Source organism: Thamnophis sirtalis, unplaced genomic scaffold, assembly GCF_051295495.1.
Source record: "Thamnophis sirtalis isolate CommonGarterSnake01/CBP01778 unplaced genomic scaffold, rThaSir2_p1.2 scaffold_7, whole genome shotgun sequence".
Classification (NCBI taxonomy): Eukaryota; Metazoa; Chordata; class Lepidosauria; order Squamata; family Natricidae; genus Thamnophis; species Thamnophis sirtalis.
The window spans coordinates 32,433,525-32,456,780 of NW_028261387.1; the positions used below are offsets into that span (position 1 = coordinate 32,433,525).

Genomic DNA, 23,256 nt, shown 5'->3' on the forward strand with positions numbered 1-23,256 from the left:
CAATATTACCAATATAAGCAGACCCTTAAAATTTCTAAATGTGTCCCTAATTTCTTCCTCCCCCAAAAATCCTACAAACTTTTTCTGAACTCGGCTAACAGTATCTACTAAGAACCTGCCCACCATTAATGAAGAATAACTGTTCGCTAGTAGAAATATAACAGAGCATAAGTGTACTTAATAGATAGATATACTGTATCTACTCAAAATAATTGGGACTTACAATTTACAATTTTAACCATAGACAATAAATTTGCATTTAAAACAAATACAAGAGGATCAGGGCCACCATCTTCCAGCTGTTGCATCACTGATATGTGAGATGGTTTTTCTTCTACAGTATAATCTAAAACAAAAAAAGATAATGTATCATTTGCTGAAAAATGTACAAGGTTTTGTGTACAAGAAAATCTATTATGTTAGAATAGTAATATTAGAAATAGAAATTTAGGCTATCAAATTCAACTCCATCCTCTGGGTAGGGAGTGAGGAATCCAAATTAAAGCATCTGTACCAAATGTTTAGCCAGGTGAACAAGGTCATTTGGAATTTCTTCCCAACACCTGATTGAAATCTTCCTTTTTGTAAGCTTTTTTTTTTCTCCTGTTCTTTACATGACCCTTTTGGGTGTGCACTAGTGGAGATTTGGAGTATGCCTCTTCAATAAATACTTCCCTTTTTATAAAAATGCCTAGTTTCTACTATGAATTAGCATTGTATTTATATTATTGCAATAAGCTTTGTCTTGGATGATCCTTGTATTAGGATAGAATTTAGATAGAAGTAGCATAACATGAGACTGGTCATTTGGGCCTCAAGTGAGAATTATGAGTTGATGTGTTGAATGATCCATCACTTTGTTTTCTTGGCTATTCTATAATCTTCCTATTCTGCTTTTTAAAATTCCAACTTTTGCTGTTTGCTGAATGGCGGATTAAGACCAATAGCAATAGCAATAGCAGTTAGACTGATATATCGCTTCATAGGGCTTTTAGCCCTCTCTAAGCTGTTTACAGAGTCAGCATATTGCCCCCAACAACAATCCGGGTCCTCATTTTACCCACCTCGGAAGGATGGAAGGCTGAGTCAACCCTGAACCGGTGAGATTTGAACAGCCGAACTGCAGAACTGCAGTCAGCTGAAGTAGCCTGCAGTGCTGCATTTAACCACTGTAAGGTAAGCAACGGTCTTTCTCCAGTGCGCTGCTTGGAGAGTCCAAGCGTGGGACATGCCCAAGCTATTGAGTCCCAGGGGGGACTGGAGCCTCCGGAGTCTCAGCGACTCTTTGCAAAATTCTTCTTCCGAAGGAGGCTTCGGCTGAGGCAAAGGTGTCTATTTTATAGTTTTTTATGAAGGCGGTGGGTGAAGCCCACGTGGCCGCCCTGCAAATGTCCAGAATAGAAGCCTGGGTCGACCATGCTGCAGAGGTGGCCGCACTCCTGGTAGAATGCATGGTGATCTTGCCCGGAACAGGCTTGCCCTGATGCTCATACACCAGTTTGATGCAAGCACGCAGCCAACGACCCACAGTGTGAGATGACACCTTGTGGCCAAGCGACCCAGGAAGGAACGAGACGAAAAATGCTTCGGAACGACGAAGGTCTCTGGTTCTCTTCACATAAATGCAGATGGCACGCCTCACGTCCAACTTATGCCATTCACGCTCCCTAGGATTAGAAGGTCTAGGACAAAAGTTAGACAATATAACTTCTTGAGACCTATGGAAGATAGAATTGATTTTAGGAATAAATGAAGGGTCAAGTCTTAATATAACCGTCGGGATGGACCACACACAGATCCTCCCTGACAGAGAGAGCCGCCAGCTCGTAGACTCTGCGGCCGGATGTAATAGCCACCAGAAACGCCATCTTGATAGTCAGATGGCGCAAGCTCGTCGTACAAAGTGGCTCGAATGGGGGGGCCGTCAGAGCCTTCAAGACAAAGGGAAGGTTCCAGGACGAGTAACGATGAATCGTAGCTGGACTGATGTTCGCTGCACTCTTCAGAAAACTTTTGATTTGCGTGTGTTGACTCAGAGAACAAGAAGAACTCCTGGCCAGGATGGTGGATAAAGCAGCCACCTGACACCTGAGAGTGCTAGGTGCCAGTCCCTTGTCCAGCCCCTCCTGCAAGAAATCCAAAGTCTAAGGGGCGGAGGCGGAGAAATCTACAATGCCTCTATCTTTGCACCAAGAGGAGAAAGCGGCCCAGGTCGCATCGTATATTCTGGTCGTGAAGGGTCTCCTGGACGCCTGGATAGTTCGAATGACCTTGTCAGAGATGTTTGGTTTCCTCAGGAGGTCCTCCTCAAGTGCCAGATGGCTAGTTGCAGCCACTGAGGGTCTGGATGATTGATGGCCCCCTGGCTGAGGGAGATTTGATCCTGAGGAATTCTCCACGGTCTCTGAATGGAGAGACTGACAACGTCTGCGTACCAGGACCTCCTGGGCCAGAATGGTGCCACCAGAATAACTTCTGCCCGCTATCTCAGGATCTTTGTTACTACCTGAGGGATGAGGGGAAGAGGAGGGAATGAGTATAAGAGTCCCCGGGGCCACCCGCACCTCAGTGCATTCGTCCCCTCCACCAACGGTGAATGGTAGCGGGTGAAGAATCGTGGCAGTTGTGTGTTGGAATGTGTGGCAAAGAGGTCTACCTGCGGTTTGCCGAATCTCCTCACGATCTGCTGGAACAGATCCGTGTGTAGACACCACTCTGAATGATCGATGCGCTGACAGCTCAGCCAGTCTGCCTCTCAATTGCTGGTCCCGGAGATGTGATCTGCTCTGAGAGAAGCCAGATGTCGCTCCGCCCACTTGCCCAGGGCCTCTGTCTCCCTCATTAGTCCTTTGGAATGTGTGCCGCCCTGCCTGTTTATGTGGGCCTTTGTGGCCACATTGTCTGTCAGTAACAGTACATGTCTTCCCTCGATTAGGTGAGAGAAGTGTCGCAGAGCGAGTTGCGCTGCCCTCAGCTCTAGCCAGTTGATGCTGTGAGCGGCCTCCCTCTCAGACCATTGACCCTGGGCAAGTTGACTCTGGCAGTGGGCGCCCCACCCCAGAAGACTGACGTCTGTGGTGACCACAACTCTTTCTGGTTCCCTGAACAGGCAGCCCTTCACAATCGCCTTGGACCTCCACCAAGCCAGCGATCGGGTCACCTTCAGTGATGCACTTGTCTGTGGGAGTTGCTGGTTTTCGCTCTCTGAATGGGCAGGAGAAACCATTGCATGGAGACGGGCCCAGGGATGATTTTCAGACAAGAAATCATCAGCCCCAGGAACTGGGAAAGTTCGACGATTGGCACCGACCTGGACTGATGACAACATTTCACCTTGTTCCTCAGATTGGTCAGGCGATCTGGAGACAGGAACACAAGGCAGGCGATTGAGTCGATGATGGCGCACAGATGTTGAATGCATGTGGATGGTCGAAACTGGCTCTTCTCCAGATTGACCGAGAAGCCCTGTTGCTGCAGCGTCTGGACCATCAATTGGACATCCCTTCGAGCCTGCTCTGGTGTAACAGAATGAATAATTATGTCGTCCAAATAGGATTCCAGACACATGGGCAAGGTCTGGAGGTGGGCCGCCACCACCGCCAGGATCTTGGTAAAGGTTCTGGGCGCTGATGAGAGACCGAAGGGGAGAGCCTTGTATTGGTAGTGCTTCCCCTCAGAACAGAACCTCAGGAACCTCCTGTGGGCAACATGGAGATTGGCTTCCTTTAAATATATGGAAGTCAACAGATCCCCCTCCCTCACGCAATCCAGAATGGAGTGGAGGGATTGCATCTTGAACCTCTTGTAAGCCAGATGCTGATTGAGGCTTTTGAGATCCAAGATGGCCCTCAACCCCCCTGAACTCTTCGGAACTAGGAAGAGGATGGAGTAGAAGCCCTGCCTTTCCTGTTCTCTTGGGACGGGCTCTATGGCTTCTATCTGGAGAAGATGGAGAATCTCCGCCTGCATGAGCTCCTGCTTCATCGGATTTCTGGGGGTAGGACAACGGATGAACTTTCTCTCGGGAAAGGACAGAAATTCTAGATCTAGGCCCCTCCTGATCGTGGTGAGGACCCAGTTGTCTGAGGTGATCTCCTCCCACCTGTTGGCGTATAATTGTAGCCGACCTCCTATGGGAGGAAGCCCCTGGTAGTCACTCCCCCCTGCGGAACTGGTGAGAGTTATTGCTGTTGCTGTTGTGGCCCCCACAAAATGGCTTTTGAAAAGAAGATTGATGCTGCCTCCCGCGGGATCCGAAGGACCCCCTGTCCTAATTCCTGTCGCCCCCCTGGTGGAAGGTTCTCTGATAAGAGGAAGATGCTTGGGCAGAGTCCTGATTTCGAAAGGTTTGCCTACGAAAGGAACCGGACTGCTTGCATTCATTCCTCTTAAGGGTGGCCGGGAGAATTTTCCACTTGTCTTTTGTCTCTATGACGAATTTATCCAGGGCTTCCCCGAACAAATGTCCTCCCTTGAAGGGGGCAGAAGCTAGCTTCCACTTTGCCTTCATATCAGCCTGCCAGTGGCGGAGTCACAGGAGGCGTCCAGATGACACATTGGAAGCTAGGGCCCTGGAAGCAAACTTCACTGCATTGAGCGAAGCATCCGCTGAATACTCAATCGCCATGATGATTTTGGTGAGATCATGGCACCACCTAGACTTTCTGGTAGGTGGATTGGATCGTAACTTTCTCAGCCAGAGGAGAGAGGCTCTGGTGAAAAAGGATGCCGAGGTGGATGCCTTAATGGCCCAGGCAGCTGCCATGTGTTTTGTGGCAAGCCTTCTCCGATCTTTTATCCTCGGCCTTAAGACCTTCAAGAAGATCCGCAGGCAAGTTAGAATTTGAGGTCAAAGACATTACAGGAGCCTCCACCTCAGGCAACTTCAGAACCTCCTCCATTTTGTCCTCCACTGAATAAAGAGATTTATCCCCCCTTGCTGGGATTGGTCAGGGTACCAGGTTGGACCCATTGTCGTTGGACTACGTCCAGAAAAAGGTCAGGGACTGGAATGAACTCCTGGGTGGAAGGAGGTTCCTTAAACAGACCCTGTTTATCATCCTTAGAAGAGGAGGCCTGAGCGGAGTCTGGTTTGGGATTAGAGCCCAATTCAGTGGCCACTTTGGCCTTGTGAAGAATAGATAAACAATGTTGGCTTGAAAAGGCCAGTGAAGGCCGGCTTGTCGGGTGGGGGGAGGTCCTCATCCTCCGAGAGGACAAAACCCTCGGCCTCCTCCTCCTCTGAGGTGGACTCCTCCGAGGAAGCAGAGGTAGCCGGGGAGGCTGGGTCCTTAGAGGTGGAGGTTGAGCTAGACTGCTTAGATTTGGAAGGCTTTGACTTACTAGAGCCCTTAATCTTTATGCCCTCAGCAATACCCTGGAAGATGGAGATGACCTCCCTCATCTCTGCTGACAGAGCTGAGCCCGTCCTCCCTGGAGCGGTGCCTACTGGGAAGGCTAGGCCACTTACGTTTGCCAGTAATACTCCCCCATCTGCAGGCAGCATGCCCTGAAAGGGCCCCAGTTCTTCCCTAAGAGACGAACTGGGGGAATCTGGGTATCCCCAGGATGCATCAGGGGATGCTTCCCTGGAAGACACCTCGCCCAGAGATTGGAATCCACTGTCCCTGATCGAAGGGGAGTCTCCACCCCACCCGACAGATGGGGTTTCTGGGGAGTCCCTGCCTTGTTCTGAGGGCGGACGGGCTTCTTGGGGCTGAGGGCCTGGACCCTCCGCCTGTTTGTGGTGGCGGGGGCCCTGCCTGGCCTTGTCACTGGGTTCAGAGGGCCCCGGGGAGGGTTTTCTGCGGGCACACTTACCCCCTTTCCCCCCAATAGAAATAGGGTCAGCCCTACTGCGCTTGCTGGAGGGCACTGCCTGCTCCTCCCATGGTCCCACACAGTCGTCAGCCATGCTGCCCTCAAACACAGGAGAAAGAGGAAGAGATGTTACAGTCTCCACTGGTTTCACACTGAGGAAATAGCGATGCTGTTGTGCACAGTATTAGGGCACCTGATGCTGGCCTGATGGCTCAAGTGCATCCGCAGAACTTCAAGGCAGAAAAGGGCCACCGAGAGGTCGGAATCCTCCTCCCCACTGCAATCCGAGTCCACAGGCCTTGAGGAGAGGAAAAGGCAGGCCTAGCCGGCACCATGGACTAAGACCACCCTTCCCCGCGGTCGTCTGCGGCTGAGAGGCAACGTTGGACAATCTGCTCTTCTCCTGGCTCCGTTTACGCTGATCGCCGACTGCTGCTACCCACGACACCTCGCAAGTCGAAATGAGCCCACACGGCGAGAAGGACCTCACAAAATGGTGCCTGCTGTGCGCACAGCTGCCACACACCAATTTGCTAGCCAATGAGGAGAAAGCACGTGAAAACACCCAAGATGGCCGCCGCTGTTGCCGGGCAGAAGAAACAAGATCTCCACAGGCAGCCAGGAACGTTTCATAAACTGAGAATTTGGTGATATGAAGCGGTACGCGGCAGGAAATCTGCTCGCTCCTTTCCCTCTGCCTGCCAGCTGATGCTGGACGGGTGACTCACATGCTCCGTTCCACTTGCAGTCAGCGGGAGTGGGAAAAGCGGCCCGGTACCTCTCAGCAGAAAATAAGCCTCCAGTTGCAGTCCTTTATTCTTGGAAGGTATAGATGAATGGAAAACTAATTTTAAGTGGTCAAATTTACATTAGGAAACACCAGTCTATCTACCCTTGGACTGGAGCACTCCCAAAACAGTCCCTACGGGCGGACTGAGTTTTTAAACTGAACATGGAGAGGCAAAGGGAGGCGTGGTCAAGAAAATCATTACTCAGTCCAAGGGCAGATAGGCTGTGTTAACCCACACTTGGACTCTCCAAGCAGTGCACTGGAGAAGGGAGCCTTCTCTATGAGAATATACTCCCATCTGGGAGTTATGAAGTATCAACTATGATGACTTTAAATATGCATGCATATATCCTTTGGGTTTTAAATATTTACTTTTAACTGTTTAATTAATGCATTCTTAGTTTTTATTTAAAATTATCCTACAACATTGACGTGGGAAACATAAATAGATGACATTTCTAAAATGTCTGGATGTGAAAAACTAAGATGAGCAAAACCTCAAGAGCTATGAAAACAGTACGTGTGAGTACTAGAATAATTTAAACAATTGTAAGTTATCACAGAAATTGGTGCTATGCTGATTAAAAAAGATATCTTTTCTTGTAATTAATTTTTTATACTTAATATACTTAATTTTTATACTCAATGATTAACATTCCATATTCTCTATTGATTTCTAGTACACTAACCAATATAGTGCTACCACATAACTCCCACTTGTGTAAAACAAATATCAACACCACATTAGGCATACCCTTATCCACCACTAATTAAAAGACAATCTGTGCTTGAAGAAAGTTCTGTATTATAGAAAGTTGCATCCTATCTAATATTGCATTTTTCATTTATACGCTAGCATTCATCACTCACCTCCTTTTACCCCAGTAGAGATGAGAATTGGAGGAAGCCCGTCTTTTGGAATAAGATTCATTGCACTGCCAACTGGACTTCCAACCTGAGTTATATTTCTTGAAAATGCAAGTGTGTTTTCAGTCTACAAGATTTAACAAAAAACATTGTTTGATGTATATTTAGTCAAGCCCTAATCACCTCACATTATGACTGGACCTTCCCTTGAAGACCACTCAGAACTGGTCCAGAATGCAAAGTGCAGGCAGAGATGAGCATGCCTTAATATGCCCATGTGATAGCTCCAACAAGTTAGGCTGGTTACCTGCATACTTCCAGGTGAAATCAAGGTTTTGGTCATAACCTATAAAATCTTGCATGTCAGAGGCCTGGTTACTTGAGGGATCATCTATCTTCCATGGTATCAGCCTGGTCTGTTCAAGCCAAGAAAGTTGGAACCCTTCAAGTCCCTTTAATTAAACAATGTCATCTATCGAGGGCCCAGATACATACCTTCTTTGTCATCTTGCTTGCCCTCTGGAGCAAGATTCAACCTGATATCTATGTAACTCCCACCTTGCTAGCATTCTGAAATGCTTTTTTCCCCAGAACTTGGATAAGGATTCTTTGGGCCTCTGTGTGTGGGTACAGCATAGCTAATCAGATCCACCATAATTTTTGTTGTATATTTTTATAATTACAGTATTCTGTTTTTATTCTGTTGGTTTTATTGCATGTTTCCCAGAGTCAATTGGAATTTGGTGATGTCTATATCAAATAATTTAAATTAAGTAAAACGTAACCTAATCTTCACTTTACAAACAAAAGGTACAGAAACTGCAGTAAGATCTTATGTAAGAGAATCAAAACAACTAGTGTTCATATATATCTATGATAGAATCATCTTCCTTATAATTGGAGACAAAAACAATTTATTTCTACAATATATACAAAACATGAGTTAGAGTTCCCATGAATGTTAAACTGAAAGAATGGAAGTCATTTTCTTTAATTTCTCATTCCCATCTGTTTCAATTCTACCAAGATTGAATGACTGTATCTGAATTGGCCAGCCAGATCTGGGGATATTCCATCCTTCACATGGATGAAGTAGCACTTCTCCCTTCAAGGATAATATGCAATCTGGGGGACTTCTGGGACTCACAACTCCTGCTTCACAAGTAGGTGTCAGCAGTAGCAAAGAAAACCTTTGTACAACTCCATCTGGTGAACCAGCTGTCCTGTTTCCTAGATCAAGGATCACTCATGCTCTAGTCAGCTCAGGGTTTGACAACTCAATGCGCTTTACATGGGGCTACCTTGAAGACCACCCCAAAATGTCAACAGTTCTAGAATACAGTGGCACAAAACAATAATGGACATGCCTCTGTATGTCCATGTAACACCTCTGTTTTGCAAGCTGCACCAATTGTTCGTTTGCTTCTGGTTGCAATTTAAGGTGCCAGTTATTACTCCCACATGGCATAAGGCCTGGCTATTTGAGGAATTACCTGTCTCCCATAACATCTACCCAGCAGATTTGATCATGCAGAGTTGGCAGACTCTAGGTTCCTTCAATTAAACAATGTCATTTATGAAGATAATGGAAGTGCAACTTCTCTGCAATAGGGTCTGCTCTTACCCAAAGATCCAGATAGCCTTTACCTTCTATTGTTTAAAATAGCCACGAAGACATAGCTGTTCACTCAGGCTTTTGGTGAGGCACTCCATCACGCTTGCCATCTTCTCTTAGTATTATCATTTATTGATTTGTTATAAGCCACCCAGAGTCACCGAGAGTCATGCAGCCTTTTTTATTATTACTATTTTTATTGTTGTTGTCATCTCCCCCACTGCTCAGGTGTGCTCAAACTACATACTATTAACCATGTTTTTGGGGATGGGGATTTTAGGGGGAGAGGGGTGCTTTCCAGTTTAGAAGACACAGCCTGTTTCTAGTCTAGTGCTTTAACCACTACATCAAGTTGGCTCTACGCTGTATATAAGGAAATCTAATGCATTCTCTTTCCCATGCCATTTGACTAGCACAATATAATATAATATATAATAAAGAAGGGCAGTCATTCACCTCTTCCGGCAAAGTGTTGTTGCTTATGGGCTTGCTTGGATCATGTGATACTGCAAGCGCTCCAGTGGAACTTGTTCCAGACACTGTTAATTTGGCTGCATCAGCAACTTCACCATTAGGTAAGATCCCATCAGCAAACCAAACACGTCTTTGTTCTCTAGGCTGACTCACTATAGAGAAAGATGAGATTATCTTTATGAAAGAAATACATGCACAAGGAAAAATGAAGCTAAGTGCAAAACAGTGATACAGAAATATATTTTCTAATACAATCTGAACAATACTTGTAAGGGTTCCAAGACCACAATTAATCAAACATCACAAGTTTGAATTGCATCCCAGGCAGGTTTTGCAGATATATTTTCATTATCACTCATACATATGTAAGATGACTTATACAACTCCATGAGATCATTTGTCACTTAGATTTCATGGTTTAAAGAAGAGGCATAATTATTTGCTGAGAAAACTCATAATCCAAGGTTAGCTTGAAATCAGATATTTTTGGCCTAAGCTAAATTTTATGAGGTGATTAAAATTAATAACAGGACTGACCAGGGAGGCTTACATTGTCAAGGATCCGTACCTTCAGTACCTGGATGCTTTAAGACTCCCACTGGGACCATAACAGTAGGTGGTGGAGAATTCAGCACTCCAGAAGCCTGGACTTGCTGCAAGGGAGGAATGGTAGAACAGTATTCAGCAGGATTGTTAGGATTGGGGCTTGGACTAGGGGCACTCAGCAAATTCTCCAGGCTTTGAGCTAAGAAAAGATAAAAATACAAAAAAGGTAACTGTTATCATGTAATAATAATTATTGATGAAATTTAACAGGTAATTGTTTTCCTTTTATTAAAAATACAGAGGTATGTTAGCCTAACAAACAATGAACTCATTAGCCATAGGAACTAAAGTTAAGGCAAACAAAGCAAGGAAGTGTTTAAGGTGTTTTTTTTGAAAAAAAATTTAAAATTTTATTTCCATTTTCATAACATACAATCACATGTATACTATACATAGCCAGTATCATATGGTATTAAAAGATAATTACATCAGTTCTTCTTTTCAACAATGCCCAGAAAAATAAAAACCCATTATAGCTCTTCTGCTCTCCATACACCTCTTTCTACTACCTCTCTCCAACTTCCTATCTTCCTTCCATCATCCTTTCCTACCCTACTTCCCCTTCCTTTCTCCTTCTCATCTCTCTACATTCCCTCCTCCTTATCCTCATCCTCCTCATCTTCCCCCCTTACCCTCTCTCCTATCCCTCTCTTTCCATCTTTCTTCTCCCTTCTGTTTCCCACTCCTCCTCTCATTGGTGTATTTCCGCTTCATATCAATATGCTTAACATATCCTAGTTTTAAAGAAAAAATAATGATACTAATAGTAATGAAAATATAAGAGAAGACAGTATACATGTGGAGTCAAATTACATTAAAATCTAACACGTCTCGTCAAACCTGATATGTGTCCCTCCCCCCCACCCTCCCCCCAACTCCCCCCAGCTTTCCCTCCCCTGACTTCCCAGAACCCGTACACAGTATAGATTTTTAACAAAAAACAGTCTAAAATATATTGAAAAAAGAATAAAAAATTTGATTTGATTTGATTTGATTTGTCTTGTATGCCGCCCACTCCCAGAGGACTCCGGGCGGCTCACAAAACACAAGGGAAAGGGGAAAACAAGACAAAGACAACATATTAAAAACAAGCCAACATTCACAATTTCCGTGGAGGTAGATGTTTCTCGGACCCCCCGGCCTGCTGGAACAGCCAGAGCTTAGTGGCTTTGCAGAAGGCCGGGAGGGTAGCAAGGATCCGGATCTCGACAGGGAGCTCGTTCCAGAGGGCTGGAGCTGCAACAGAGAAGGCTCTCCCCCAGGGAGTCACCAGCCGACATTGGCTGGCAGATGGAATCCGGAGGAGACCTAACCTGTGCGATCTAATTGGTCTGAGAGAGGTAATCGGCAGGAGGCGGTCTCTCAGGTACCCAGGTCCGATGCCATGAAGGGCTTTATAGGTAGCGACCAGCACCTTGAAGCGGATTCGGAGACTAATGGGTAGCCAGTGCAGCTCGCGGAGGATAGGTGAAATTGATAACATCTTTACATTGAACTTAGCTCCTCCTTGCTAAGCTAACTTTAAACAATTTAAATCATTCCTGATCTTAATCATAAGCTATCTGGAATTTCTTAGTCCCGTATTTATTTTGTATATTTTGTATATTTTTTGTATATTTTTTCCAGTCATGTTTATATCTCTCGTTTGAGTGGTCCCTAAGATATGCAGATATTTTAGCCATCTTGGCTAAATTTGTGACTTTCAATGTCCATTCGTGAACTGTAGGCAAGTCTTCCTTCTTCCAGTGTTGCGCCACCAACAATCTTGCTGCAGTTATTAAGTGCAAAATCAAATTAATCTCTACAGCTGTACAGTGAGTAATTATCCATAACAAAAATAACTGAGGAGTAAACTTTATCCTTTTTTTAAGAACATTTTGCATAATCCACCATATTTTTATCCAAAATGCCTTAACCTTTTGGCAAGTCCACCATATATGAAAATATGTAGCATCGAGAAAACCACATCTCCAGCATTTGGGTTGTAGATTTGGATACATAGAAGCCAGCTTTTTAGGATCCAAATGCCATCTATAAAACATCTTATAAAAATTTTCTCTCAGGTTTTGGGCTTGTATAAATTTTACATTTCTTACCCAAATTCTTTCCCATGTATCCAACATTATTGGTTCTTCAATATTTTGAGCCCACTTTATCATACAGTCTTTAACTAGTTCTGTTTCGGAATCCATCTGTACTAATACATTGTATATTCTCTTTATATGCATTAAGCTTTGATCTCTTATTTGTTTAAATAAATTATCCTCGACGTGCATGAAACCAATTTTTTGATCTGTTTTCCACCAGCCTGTAGCTGTCCATACTGGAACCATGTTTGAATTACCTTTTCCTCTTTTAATACATCTAAGGATTTTAGTTGTAATACACCCCTTTCTAGGGTAAAAAGCTGTCTGTAAGTAATTATATCCTGTTTTTGTGCTATGTTCATATTTTCTATTGCATGTCTAGGAATTGCCCACATGGGTATCTTATCATTTAATTTATATTGATATTTTTTCCAAACCCGCAGTAAAGCATTCCTTAAAATATGACTTTTAAAATTTTTGTCCATTTTTTTGTTGTATAACAGGTAAGCATGCCAACCGTATACCAGATCATACCCCTCGATATTAAGTATCCTAACATTAGTTAAATCAATCCAGTCACTAATTACAGATAATGCTACTGCATCATAATATAATTTTAGGTTGGGTAATTTCAAACCTCCCCTCTCACGCACATCTTGCATTATTTTTAGCTTTACTCTCGGCTTCTTTCCTGCTCATACAAATTTATTAATCCTCTTCTGCCATTCTAGCAGGTTCACATCTTTTTTAAGTATAGGTAGCATTTGGAAAAGAAATAAAAATTTAGGTAAGATATTCATTTTCACTGCTGCTATTCTTCCCAGCAGAGATAACTGTAACTTGTCCCATTTTCATCTCTGTCTGTATACTATGCCAAAGTGGTTCATAATTATACTTATATAATTTCCCATTTGAGGTTGAAATATTAACTCCTAAATATTTGACCTTCTTAACTGTTTCACATCCTATCATTCCTCCTAGTTCTTCCTTTTGTTTAGTATTCATATTTATAGCTAGTATTTTTGTTTTCCCTAAATTTATTTTAAAACCTGACACTTGGCTGTATTGGTTAATCGTATTCATTAAGATCATACTAGATTCCTGCGGTTGATTTAATATTATAACCAAGTCATCCGCAAAAGCACGCACTCTATATTCTTGCTGCCTAATCTTAATTCCCTTTAGAACCTCCAAGCCCCGTATTTTGTTCAACAGTATTTCCAAAGTTATAATAAACAGTAATGGAGACAAGGGACAACCCTGTCTTGTACCTTTTTCAATTTGAAAAGAGTCTGTTAAACTTCCATTAACTATAATTTGATCCGTTTGCTGTTGATATATTGCTTTAACGATGTCCAGCCTTCAAAATATTATGGTAAAAATCTCGAGCTTTCCATACAGAATTAAGACAATATTTTTGCCCCTCGAAAATGAGTGCTAGGCCAAATGGTGCATCCCATCTGAACTGTAACTGACGATTTTTAAGTTCTTCAACTAAAAAGGCATAGTCTTTCCTGGATCTTAATATTTGAGATGGTATCTCTTTCAGAACAGCCAGTTCCTGACCCCCAATTTGAAGCTTGGTTTTATAGGACTCTTGCAATATCATATTCCTCATGTCTCTTGTAGTAAAGTAGATCACAATGTCCCAAGGAAGCTGCTTCTGCTTCGCCAGTCAAGGATTAGCGTGGTAAACCTTATCAATTTGCCAATCAAAGTTACCCCCTGGCCTTCCCATCAGGCTATCAAAAGCTTCTGAGAGAATCTGTTTCAAGTTTTCCTGATTGTTTTCACGCAAACCCCTTACTCTTAGTGCAAGTTCCATTTGTCTATACTGTATCATAATAATTTCTTTTTCAGCATTTTTGACTTTTTGTTGCACCACATCTATTTTCGATACCAAATTAATATTGGCATCATTAAGATCTTCTAGTCTGTCTTCAATTCCAGAAACATGTTCTGTCAATAAACTAACACCCCCCAGCATATCATCTCTGATGTTCTGAACCCGGGTCTCAAGTTTATCAGACAGCTCCTTATGCGCAACAAATATCTCTTCTTTGAATTTTGTTTCCATCGTAACTGCCTGATTTTTAAAAGGCCAATTCCTTCAGAAAAAATTCTTTAATGTCTCTCCCTTAGGGGGGGGGGGGAGCAGTGACTGCAGTTTTGTGCCAGGAGCGGGCGAGCTGCCAGGACCTTTGGGGGCCAGGGGGGGGGGAATCTTTTGAGTAGGGTTTTGCTTAGAAGGCATTCCAAGTTTCTTCTTCAACCAATTAATAAATCTCTGCTGGCCAATTATACAGCTGTTAATGTAGTATTAAATCACTCATTTCCTTTGAAGTTTTAAACTCCATAGCAATTCAAAACATGAGCAGTGTTACGAAGCAGCTCGGCGCCATTTTAAGTGTCTCTTTAGTAGGTAAGTTATCGGAAGGAGTTCTTGTAAAAATGAAGCTAAGATTTAATACAAACAATTAAAAGTTCCCGTATACCGGTTCCGCTCGCCTTGGACTCAATAAATCAAATTTTGTTCTGAGGAAGAGAGAGTTTGCTTCACACTGCAAATCGCAGCTGGAATTCCTGGCACGGAGACAATTCTGCCACTCGGCTGGCCTCCCCCCCCCTCCCAGAAACAAACTGTGAGGAACGGTTGGCACTTTGCCCGGCAGAAAAAGGTAAACAGTCAGATGGCTGATGGATCGGCCATCCAACAGATAAGGCGACCAGGGATTCAGGAGCTATAAGGATCAGCTCCCATCAGCAAACCCCTCCCAGCGGAAGTCTCAAAGTGTTTAAGTTAAAGGAGTTAAGTATTTCAGATTACCATTATGGAATCATTAGCACCATGAAACTAGGATCACAGAGCCAAGACTACTAATAACAGATTTTTAACATCAATTTTGCTAGATTTTTCAAACAATGTTTGCTGAATTATGATTAAAATTGTCCTTATGTAGTAAAGATTGTTACAAGATTACTTTTCAATATTTATACAAAGAAGCCAGAAATCCAGAAACTGATAGAGCAGAGGAGCAGAACCTGAGGTGGGACAACACTAAAAATTGCATTAAGTACACACAGAGTTATTAAGTATATAAAGAGAATAATAGACTGGAGGCTACTACAGAGAGGGTATGCTATTTCATCTCTATTTCAGGTCCCTCAAATTTCAGAAGGCATTCTATAGATGAGCATAGATACCATGCTAATACTGATAGGAAACAACTAACCTTTTGAACAGAATTTACAACCTATTGGCAATAAACATAACAATATTATGGGTGTAATATATAGATGTAATTCAACAGTGTTTGTAGGAGCTTGGCTGCCTCATTTAATGTCAGCTGTAGCTAACTTTCAGATGATCTCCTAAGGTAGCCCCACATACAGCACATTGCAGTAATCCAATCAGTAATTCCAGTTAACGGTTCTTCAGTTTCCTCTTTCTGTTCCACTCCCCAAGTCCACCTGGGTCGAACAGTCGGTTCTTACACTTGCAGGTCAGCCAATAATTCCGTTAATGTAGGAGCTGCAGCTGCTCCCATATCCTCCTCTTGATCACTGTCATGGAGGGACATTTTTTTTCTTTCGTTGGTTGCACCCCCCTCGGAAGGTTTTCACTCCGGGATGGATGCGAGGTGAGATTCAGCTTAATGTCACTGCCCCTTCATTTAATAACCAAGAAAGAAACCACTCAACTCCATATTTCAGAATTAAGTGTACTTTTACTGGCTACAAACAAAAAGAAGCAAAGCAAAGCTGAATCTGAATAAAAAGGCGCGAAAGCAATAGATATCTATTCTATCCCCCCTTCTTCGCTCATTAACAGACGACAGGCAGACAAACTTAAAAGGAAAGAACTTTATCAGTCCTCAGCTCTGACTGGCTGCGAGCCCCAAAATAAACATAAATAAAGTCTCTGACAAGATAACAATGCAAAACAAAACTCTTACAAAGCAATGCACTTCTCCAAGTGTCTCCTTGAATCAGGGTTACAGAAAGCAAATCACTTCTCCAAGTGTCTCTCACAAACAAACCACGACCAATGATCAATGAACGTTGAACGAACGTTGACTCCTGCAACCAGGGCGTGGCACCATCCGTCCTTTTATCCCCAGAAGACGCCACTAACAGCTGCATTGTTAATCTTGCATCCCGAAAAGACTCACAGGAGACTTCTGCTGAGTCACAACAGATATCAATACAAGATTCAATCCCCTCCCCTTGGTACCCCAGTCCATAGTCCAATCATATTTCACCCAACTGTCAGGTGGGAGACATCTTCGAAAATCATCATCAGGATGGAATGCTGGACAGTTGGCCTTGGCGGGAAACTCCCTTCCGCATGCACAGAGAGATGGTGAGAATAACTCCCTAATTAAACAGTCCTCCAGTACAGAATGATTCCCTTCCCAAATACCATGCCCCCCCTCCCCATTTCAATGGCAGCCGAAAAGCAGCAGCGAAGCAGAGGCTGACATCGTGTCATTTTATTTTAATTTATTAAGTTAATGTCAAATGTAGTTAACACAGTTATTTATTATTAAATCTATTTATTGTTCCATCCACTTTGGGTATGTGAAATGAATTAATATGCTTATGCTATGCACATTTAAATGTTTATCTTTTTAAACTTATAAAACTATATTTGAGGAGATCTAGAAACTTCAGCTATGTTCAGAGTGTCAAAATAGTGGTACCTGGCCTTCAGAATGTGTACTTTGTGATTTCATTCTTGACAAATGTGGAAGTTCTTTCATTTAGCAAGTCAAAGTCAGTTTCTACAACTGACAACTGGATTTGTAAATATGTGGATCCAATCCATTTTACTGTAGGCCAACATATAAGACAAGTGCTATAGAAAATACATACCCATTGCACTATTCCTTTTCTAGGTAAGCACCATTATGGAAAGTGCAGAAAATAAATGAGAAGCAATGAGCAAAAGAAGTTAAAGGTGGGAGAAAAAAGCAAACCAAATAAAGCTATATCTAGCTTACACCACAACCATTTAATATATCTCTCCATTCCTTTCCATCTATGCAAAATATTTTGGCGTCTACTATGTCTATATATTTTCTGTACTGCATTTTGTTCTTTAAACTTCCCATCTCTTTATTTCTGACTAACTTCAAGCAACTACACCTTTCTCAGTCTTTTCTCTTCTCAATTCATTCATGTTTGCTTTTTCTTGTGTGGTTGTGTGATGTGATCTTCATTCATCACTGTGTGATCATTCAATCCAAACTTATCGAATACCCATTCAGTTTTGATCACGTTTTCTTGTTTTACCATACATACTTCTTAACTATGCCATTCACAAGCTTTCAATTTACCTTTGTTTCTCCTGACATATCCAACTTCTACAAAGCAGAAGAAATATGTCCTTATACACCACTATTTTCATCTATTTTGACAAAAATCTTTTCATGGCAACAAACTACACACTAGCCACTATCTTTATTTTCATCCTTTATGCTACATATCAGTTTCAGACATTGTTAAGTACTTGTGGTAATTCCATAGTGCATACCAGACACTAGAATTATTACTGGTATCATTCTGAAAATAGCTTTCTCATTAAAATTATGTTCAATATGAAAATAAATTACACTGGACTGCGTGGTGTAACAGCCCTCACCACAGACTAATGAAATTTGAGTATTGTTTCAAGTATATTACTTACCATTCATAAGTACCGAATGGCAAATTACACATACTCTGGCTTCCTTTCTATCCATATATAGCAATTTGCATTTCAGACTACAGCACGCTGCACAGAAAACCTTAAGTAAAATAAGAAAAAAAAAGTTCATTACATATAACTAAAATCATTTGGACAGAATGCTTTATGTGTAGTTCCAACACAAGCATATTCTAGTTTTTTCTTCTATAGAATAAAACAAAATTGCTTGATGTAAAAGTCATTATATATTACATTATACGTTATATATATTATACATTATACATGTTTTAGACTGAACAATTTTCTAACAAAATTTTCCCCCACAGCAACAACTCAAATCAGATTAAAAAATAGTGATTGGCCAAAACTACTCCAAAAGCTTTTATAACAGAGAATGGACTTGCTCTTGAAACGGCTGTCTTAAACAAAGCTTTTCATTCAATTGTATTCTTTGAGAAAATATTTTTAAAACTGATGATTATCATATATTGTTGGCCTGAAATAAATTTGAAAAAATAATTTTGTCATAATTCAGTCTCGGTTGCTGCCATTATACCAGGATCATACAAATTGTTAGGTGAGGGCCTCACTTTATCACAATGTGGAAAGAAATGGAAGTCCCAGGCAAGCAGGCCAACAGGCAATAGTAATGGAACAGGTGGTTAAGTACCATCAGTAAGCACCATGGGCAGGTGCTACAGAGGCATGCTTAGCTGCTTAGGAGCACAGACAGGTGGGTGGATGCACGGGTGAGTGAAAAGGCGGTGGGACCAGCAGGCATGACTTGTGACCCCCTGTCAGCTTTCCTATTAACTTTGCTTGTGGAAAATCAGCAGAGAAAGTAACAAATGGCAAACAAATGATTGCAGCATAGGGTGCTGCAACTATCATAACTGTGAACTGGTTGCCAAGTGCCCTTACTGTAATCACATGACCGCAGGAAAAATGCAATGGCTGCAACTTTGGGGAACGGTCATACATCCTGTTCATTCAGTGCTTTTGCAACTTTGAATAGTCACTGAATGGTCATAACCAGAGGACTACCTATAGTATACTAAAGCAAATAAATATCATATTAAAACAATTGTGCATTTTTTTAAAAAAGTAATTACCTGTATTAGTCACTAGTTTTCTTTCAGCAATTTGAATACAATGTATTGTTGAAAATAACATCAAAAACATTCAGAAAACATGAATCCTAGAATTGGCTATTATAACTCTAGGCATCCCATTATGTATAAAAATTTCCAATTAAACATAAGCCTACCTTTCCACAAGCTCTACAATGGTGCCTTCTTTTAGTGAATGTAAATCTGGCCTCACATTTCATACAGTTTGGTGCTTGAGAATCTGGGACCCAAACTGGAGCGACTTCACCCAAAGTAGTAAATGGCTTTCTTGTATGAACACCTGACTGGCCGGCTCCAAGATCATTGTCAGGGCTATCTGAGGCTGTTGCAAGGCACAAACTATTGGAAATCACAGAATCATAGTCATCTGCATGCTCGCCACTGGCATCTGTGACCAGAGTATTCTGTACTGTTTCATCGGCATATATATTTGTTGCTACATTTTCACTTGTTTTTATTTTTTCACTTATATCGTTTTTATTTTTACTATTCCCACCACAGTTTGGAGGGACTAAGTCATTTTGTAAATGATCCAATAATGGCTTTGGAATCTGTAGTGTAAGATTTGTAGGCTGTTTTGGTCGGGCACCACCAAAAGGAACACTGAGAGATTGTAAATGAGCTGATTTTACTGATGCTTCAGTTGATTCAGAGGGAATCTGACTGCAGAGATTATGCAAACATTTTTTCCTCATTTGGTCACCAGAGCAGTTCGAAGTGAGTCTTCTTCTTTCTGTGGCTTCATTTCCTCTTTGTTCATAAACATTACTATAGCATTCTGATTTGCTCTCTTCTATTTCTTTTTCCTCCGTTACAGAGTCTTCCTTGGAGGGCAAAATCTTTGGAATATGAGCAATAACTGAGTTCTGTATTCCATAGGAATCACAATAATTGGGCAGCCCACTTGACAATGATGTCCCCGTGACATCAGTTGGACTTGAATTTTCAAGCTCATTTATAGAGGACTCTTTTAAATCAGTATCTATTTCTAACATGCCATCACTGTTACCTGCACTGATACTACATATTTGCTGCTGTGCTTCATTTTCTGTGTTTATTTTTTCTCCCATTTCATTTTGTGGAGTCAGTTCTTCATTTGTCACCTCTTGACAGTCTGATGAATGAGCGGCCGTGCTGGATAGTTTTTTATCATATTTGCCAGCTTCATTTTCAATAGCAGAAACATCTTGAGAGATCAAATATCCACCAGAAGGTTCACAATCATTGCCACTTCCTAGTACATTCAACTTACATGTTGTAGACAACTCAGCAATCCCTGACTGAACTTTTGAGGCTATCTGCTCTGTTACGGAAGTCTTAAAGGAAAAACTATCATCGTGTGTATAAAGTGAAGAACTTTTGGTTTCCAGTTCTGTTTTCTGAGCAACTATTAAATCTTCAACTGATGCATTTTGTTCTTGTACTTTAATGCTTGGGTCAGATGGCCTCTGAAAGGGAATTATAATCCCCGATGCAGTAGTTTGTGAGAAGTGATTATCTTTATTTGCATTATCATTATTCTCCTTTAACAAAGAAGTGTCACTGGATGAGCAATTTGAAGCAGCGGCAATATCATGGTTAATAGAATCTTCACTTGCATTCAGGCTCGTTGCTAGTACTGGTTCTTTTTCAGTATCTGTATCTTTTTCAACAGACCCATTTACAGTAATATGAAGATGATTGGTTTGTTGGACTTCATTATCCAGTGTAAAGCTAACGGTTTCCATTGAAGGGGGGCTGCTATAACTTTTACAACCCAGCAAATCATTTTGTAATGCTTTTTTGTCACAGTTATGCATGACTGCTACAACTAGAACATTTTTTTCTTCAGGTAAACAGTCTATGCTGCCACATTTTTTTCCTTCATCATCAGCAGAGTGACACTGAATATTTTGATTGCTATTTCTCATAACCAATTGATCATCTGTTGTTGCCTGGTCATCAATCCACATGGTTGTGTTTTCTTGGCTCATATTAGGATTTTGGCCATTAAAACAGTAATCCCCTCCTCCTATAGATGTGGTGGCAATATGTGACAGGGAAAAGGATTTCAATTTCTCTGGACACTTAGAAAGGGTTGATTCATTTACATTGGCTAGAGCTGGGTTTAAAGTCAGCCGATGAGGAGGAGGATCTAGGATCTGACTCCACTTTGCTTCCAACAATGTAGGTGAAATAGCTTCAGCTAACAAAGAAATAAAACATTGATTGAAATCAATTTGCGTTAAATTGAATGCAGACACTAAAATTTACAAAATAGAACAGAAATAAATAGAACTAGAAAATTGAAATAAAAATACTGTTACCACAATAACAAGAGTTGGAAGGGACCATGGAGGTTTCCAAACCCTTGACATCATAGCTTCCCCATACAAAATAATTTCTACAATATTATCTACAGTTATATAATTCAAAGGGATTGCCACAAGGAGGAAAAAGAAGGACGGTCACAGATACGAGACCTAATATGCAAACTTACAAAAGATTCAACCCGTCTTAATTTATCATGAGGTAGTGGAATTACCAATCTATGATCATAAATGCTAGTAGTAGGACATCTTTCTGTATTAGGTACACTTAAATGTATACTTAATACTTAAGTATAATTGTGAACTTGAATAACAAGAGGTAATGATTAGAAAGATAGTTCTTTAAAGCAGGAAGTATATCCATTATCTTTGAGCTATAACCAATTAATATTTTATCTGTCCTAGTTATCAGCAAGATACAGATTTATATAATTTTCAACTTTTCTTGTTCAGTGAATATGGGAATACAATTCATATGAGATAATTTTTTTAAAACCATTAAATGTTTCTTCGTAATAAAATGTTGTTACCCAATGCTGTTTTCTTTTTTATTCTCTCCAGCAAATGGTCAGAGGACTACAATAGATAGTAAATACAGGCAAACATTAGACCTAAATTCAGTTTATGTCTCCAGTCCTACAAAAGTTGTTCACCTTCATTTTGTTCAAATTCATCTAAAACCTTATCAAGGTTATAAGCCTCTGTCTGAAAATAGTTCTCCATTTGGCAGGAACGTCATCCAGAATCTTGTTTGAACCTGTGAAGTAGACAGTTTAGACAGTTATGAAAATTTAGGACGGTATTTGCAGATTACCAAGATCCAAATACATTTCCTTAAAATATCAAGGCATTTTTCCAACAGTTCAAAAACATCTCATGATGAAATTCTACTATTGTTCATAATAACCACAGGAATAATAAAAAAAATAGTGGGAAGGAAAAGATGGGAGTATGTACATTTATGGGAAAGAAAAGGTATGACAGAGAATATGAAAGGTTATTTGAGGATATATTGCTTTCTGACATAATAGATAAACGTATATATAAAGGAATGTGAGTGGAAGATAGAGAAAATAGCCATGGATAAATAAATTAATCAGATGACCAACAAAAAAAAAAAAGACACAATGGTACCACTTGGAAATTTGGTCCCCAACTATCCTAAATATCCAATGTCTCCTGAAATTTTCAGGATTTCTCTATTTTCTAATACTAGTTGAATATATGATATAAATTTGTTTCCTAAAATTCAATTAATTTCATTTAGAGCAGTGTTTCCTAAAATTCAATTAGTTTAGTTTAGTTTAGAGCTGGTGCAGTGGTTAGAACGCAGTACTGCAGGCTACTTCTGCTGACTGCCAGCTGCCAGCAGTTTGGCGGTTTGATTCTCACTGGCTCAAGGTTGACTCAGCCTTCCATGGTCCGCAAAATGAGGACCCAGATTGTTGGGGACAATATGCTGATTCTGTAAACCACTTAGAGAAGGCTGTAAAGTACTGTGAAGTGATATATGTCTAAGTGCTATTGCTATCTTCACTGCAAACCTTAATGAAAAATGCTTTCAGAGAAAATAACATTGAAGTGGTCAATTTTGAAAAATGCATCTAACTATGCTTTTATTTCACTTTACTGACTATAAAATGACTGGCAGCACACCACCAACTATGAATAATATACAAGATCAAATATTTCCCAGCATTTTTTCAGACCTGCTAAGTAAAGCAAGAATAAATACATTTTCAGTTTGTTATCTTTCCAATTCATTTCTAATGGGAATGTTAATGTTTCAGCAGTTTGTACAACAGTTTACATCACAATGATACACATATACATATACATATACATATACATATACATATACATATACAT

General features: G+C 41.1%; 1 protein-coding gene across 3 annotated transcripts in view; it reads right to left on the minus strand.

Moving 5' to 3' along the window:
- ZFYVE9 (zinc finger FYVE-type containing 9) overlaps nucleotides 1-23,256 on the minus strand; it is a 76,718-nt gene that overhangs the window by 25,591 nt on the left and 27,871 nt on the right. For all 3 annotated transcript variants that reach the window (XM_087719659.1, XM_087719657.1, XM_087719658.1), the window contains 7 exons: nucleotides 22,041-22,144; nucleotides 19,216-21,263; nucleotides 17,949-18,048; nucleotides 10,135-10,311; nucleotides 9,549-9,718; nucleotides 7,481-7,604; nucleotides 224-346 (listed from right to left, as the gene is read on the minus strand). In XM_087719659.1, coding sequence (XP_087575785.1) covers nucleotides 224-346; nucleotides 7,481-7,604; nucleotides 9,549-9,718; nucleotides 10,135-10,311; nucleotides 17,949-18,048; nucleotides 19,216-21,263; nucleotides 22,041-22,110 — 2,812 coding nt within the window. In that variant the 5' untranslated portion in view covers nucleotides 22,111-22,144. The remainder of the gene's footprint in view (nucleotides 1-223; nucleotides 347-7,480; nucleotides 7,605-9,548; nucleotides 9,719-10,134; nucleotides 10,312-17,948; nucleotides 18,049-19,215; nucleotides 21,264-22,040; nucleotides 22,145-23,256) is intronic.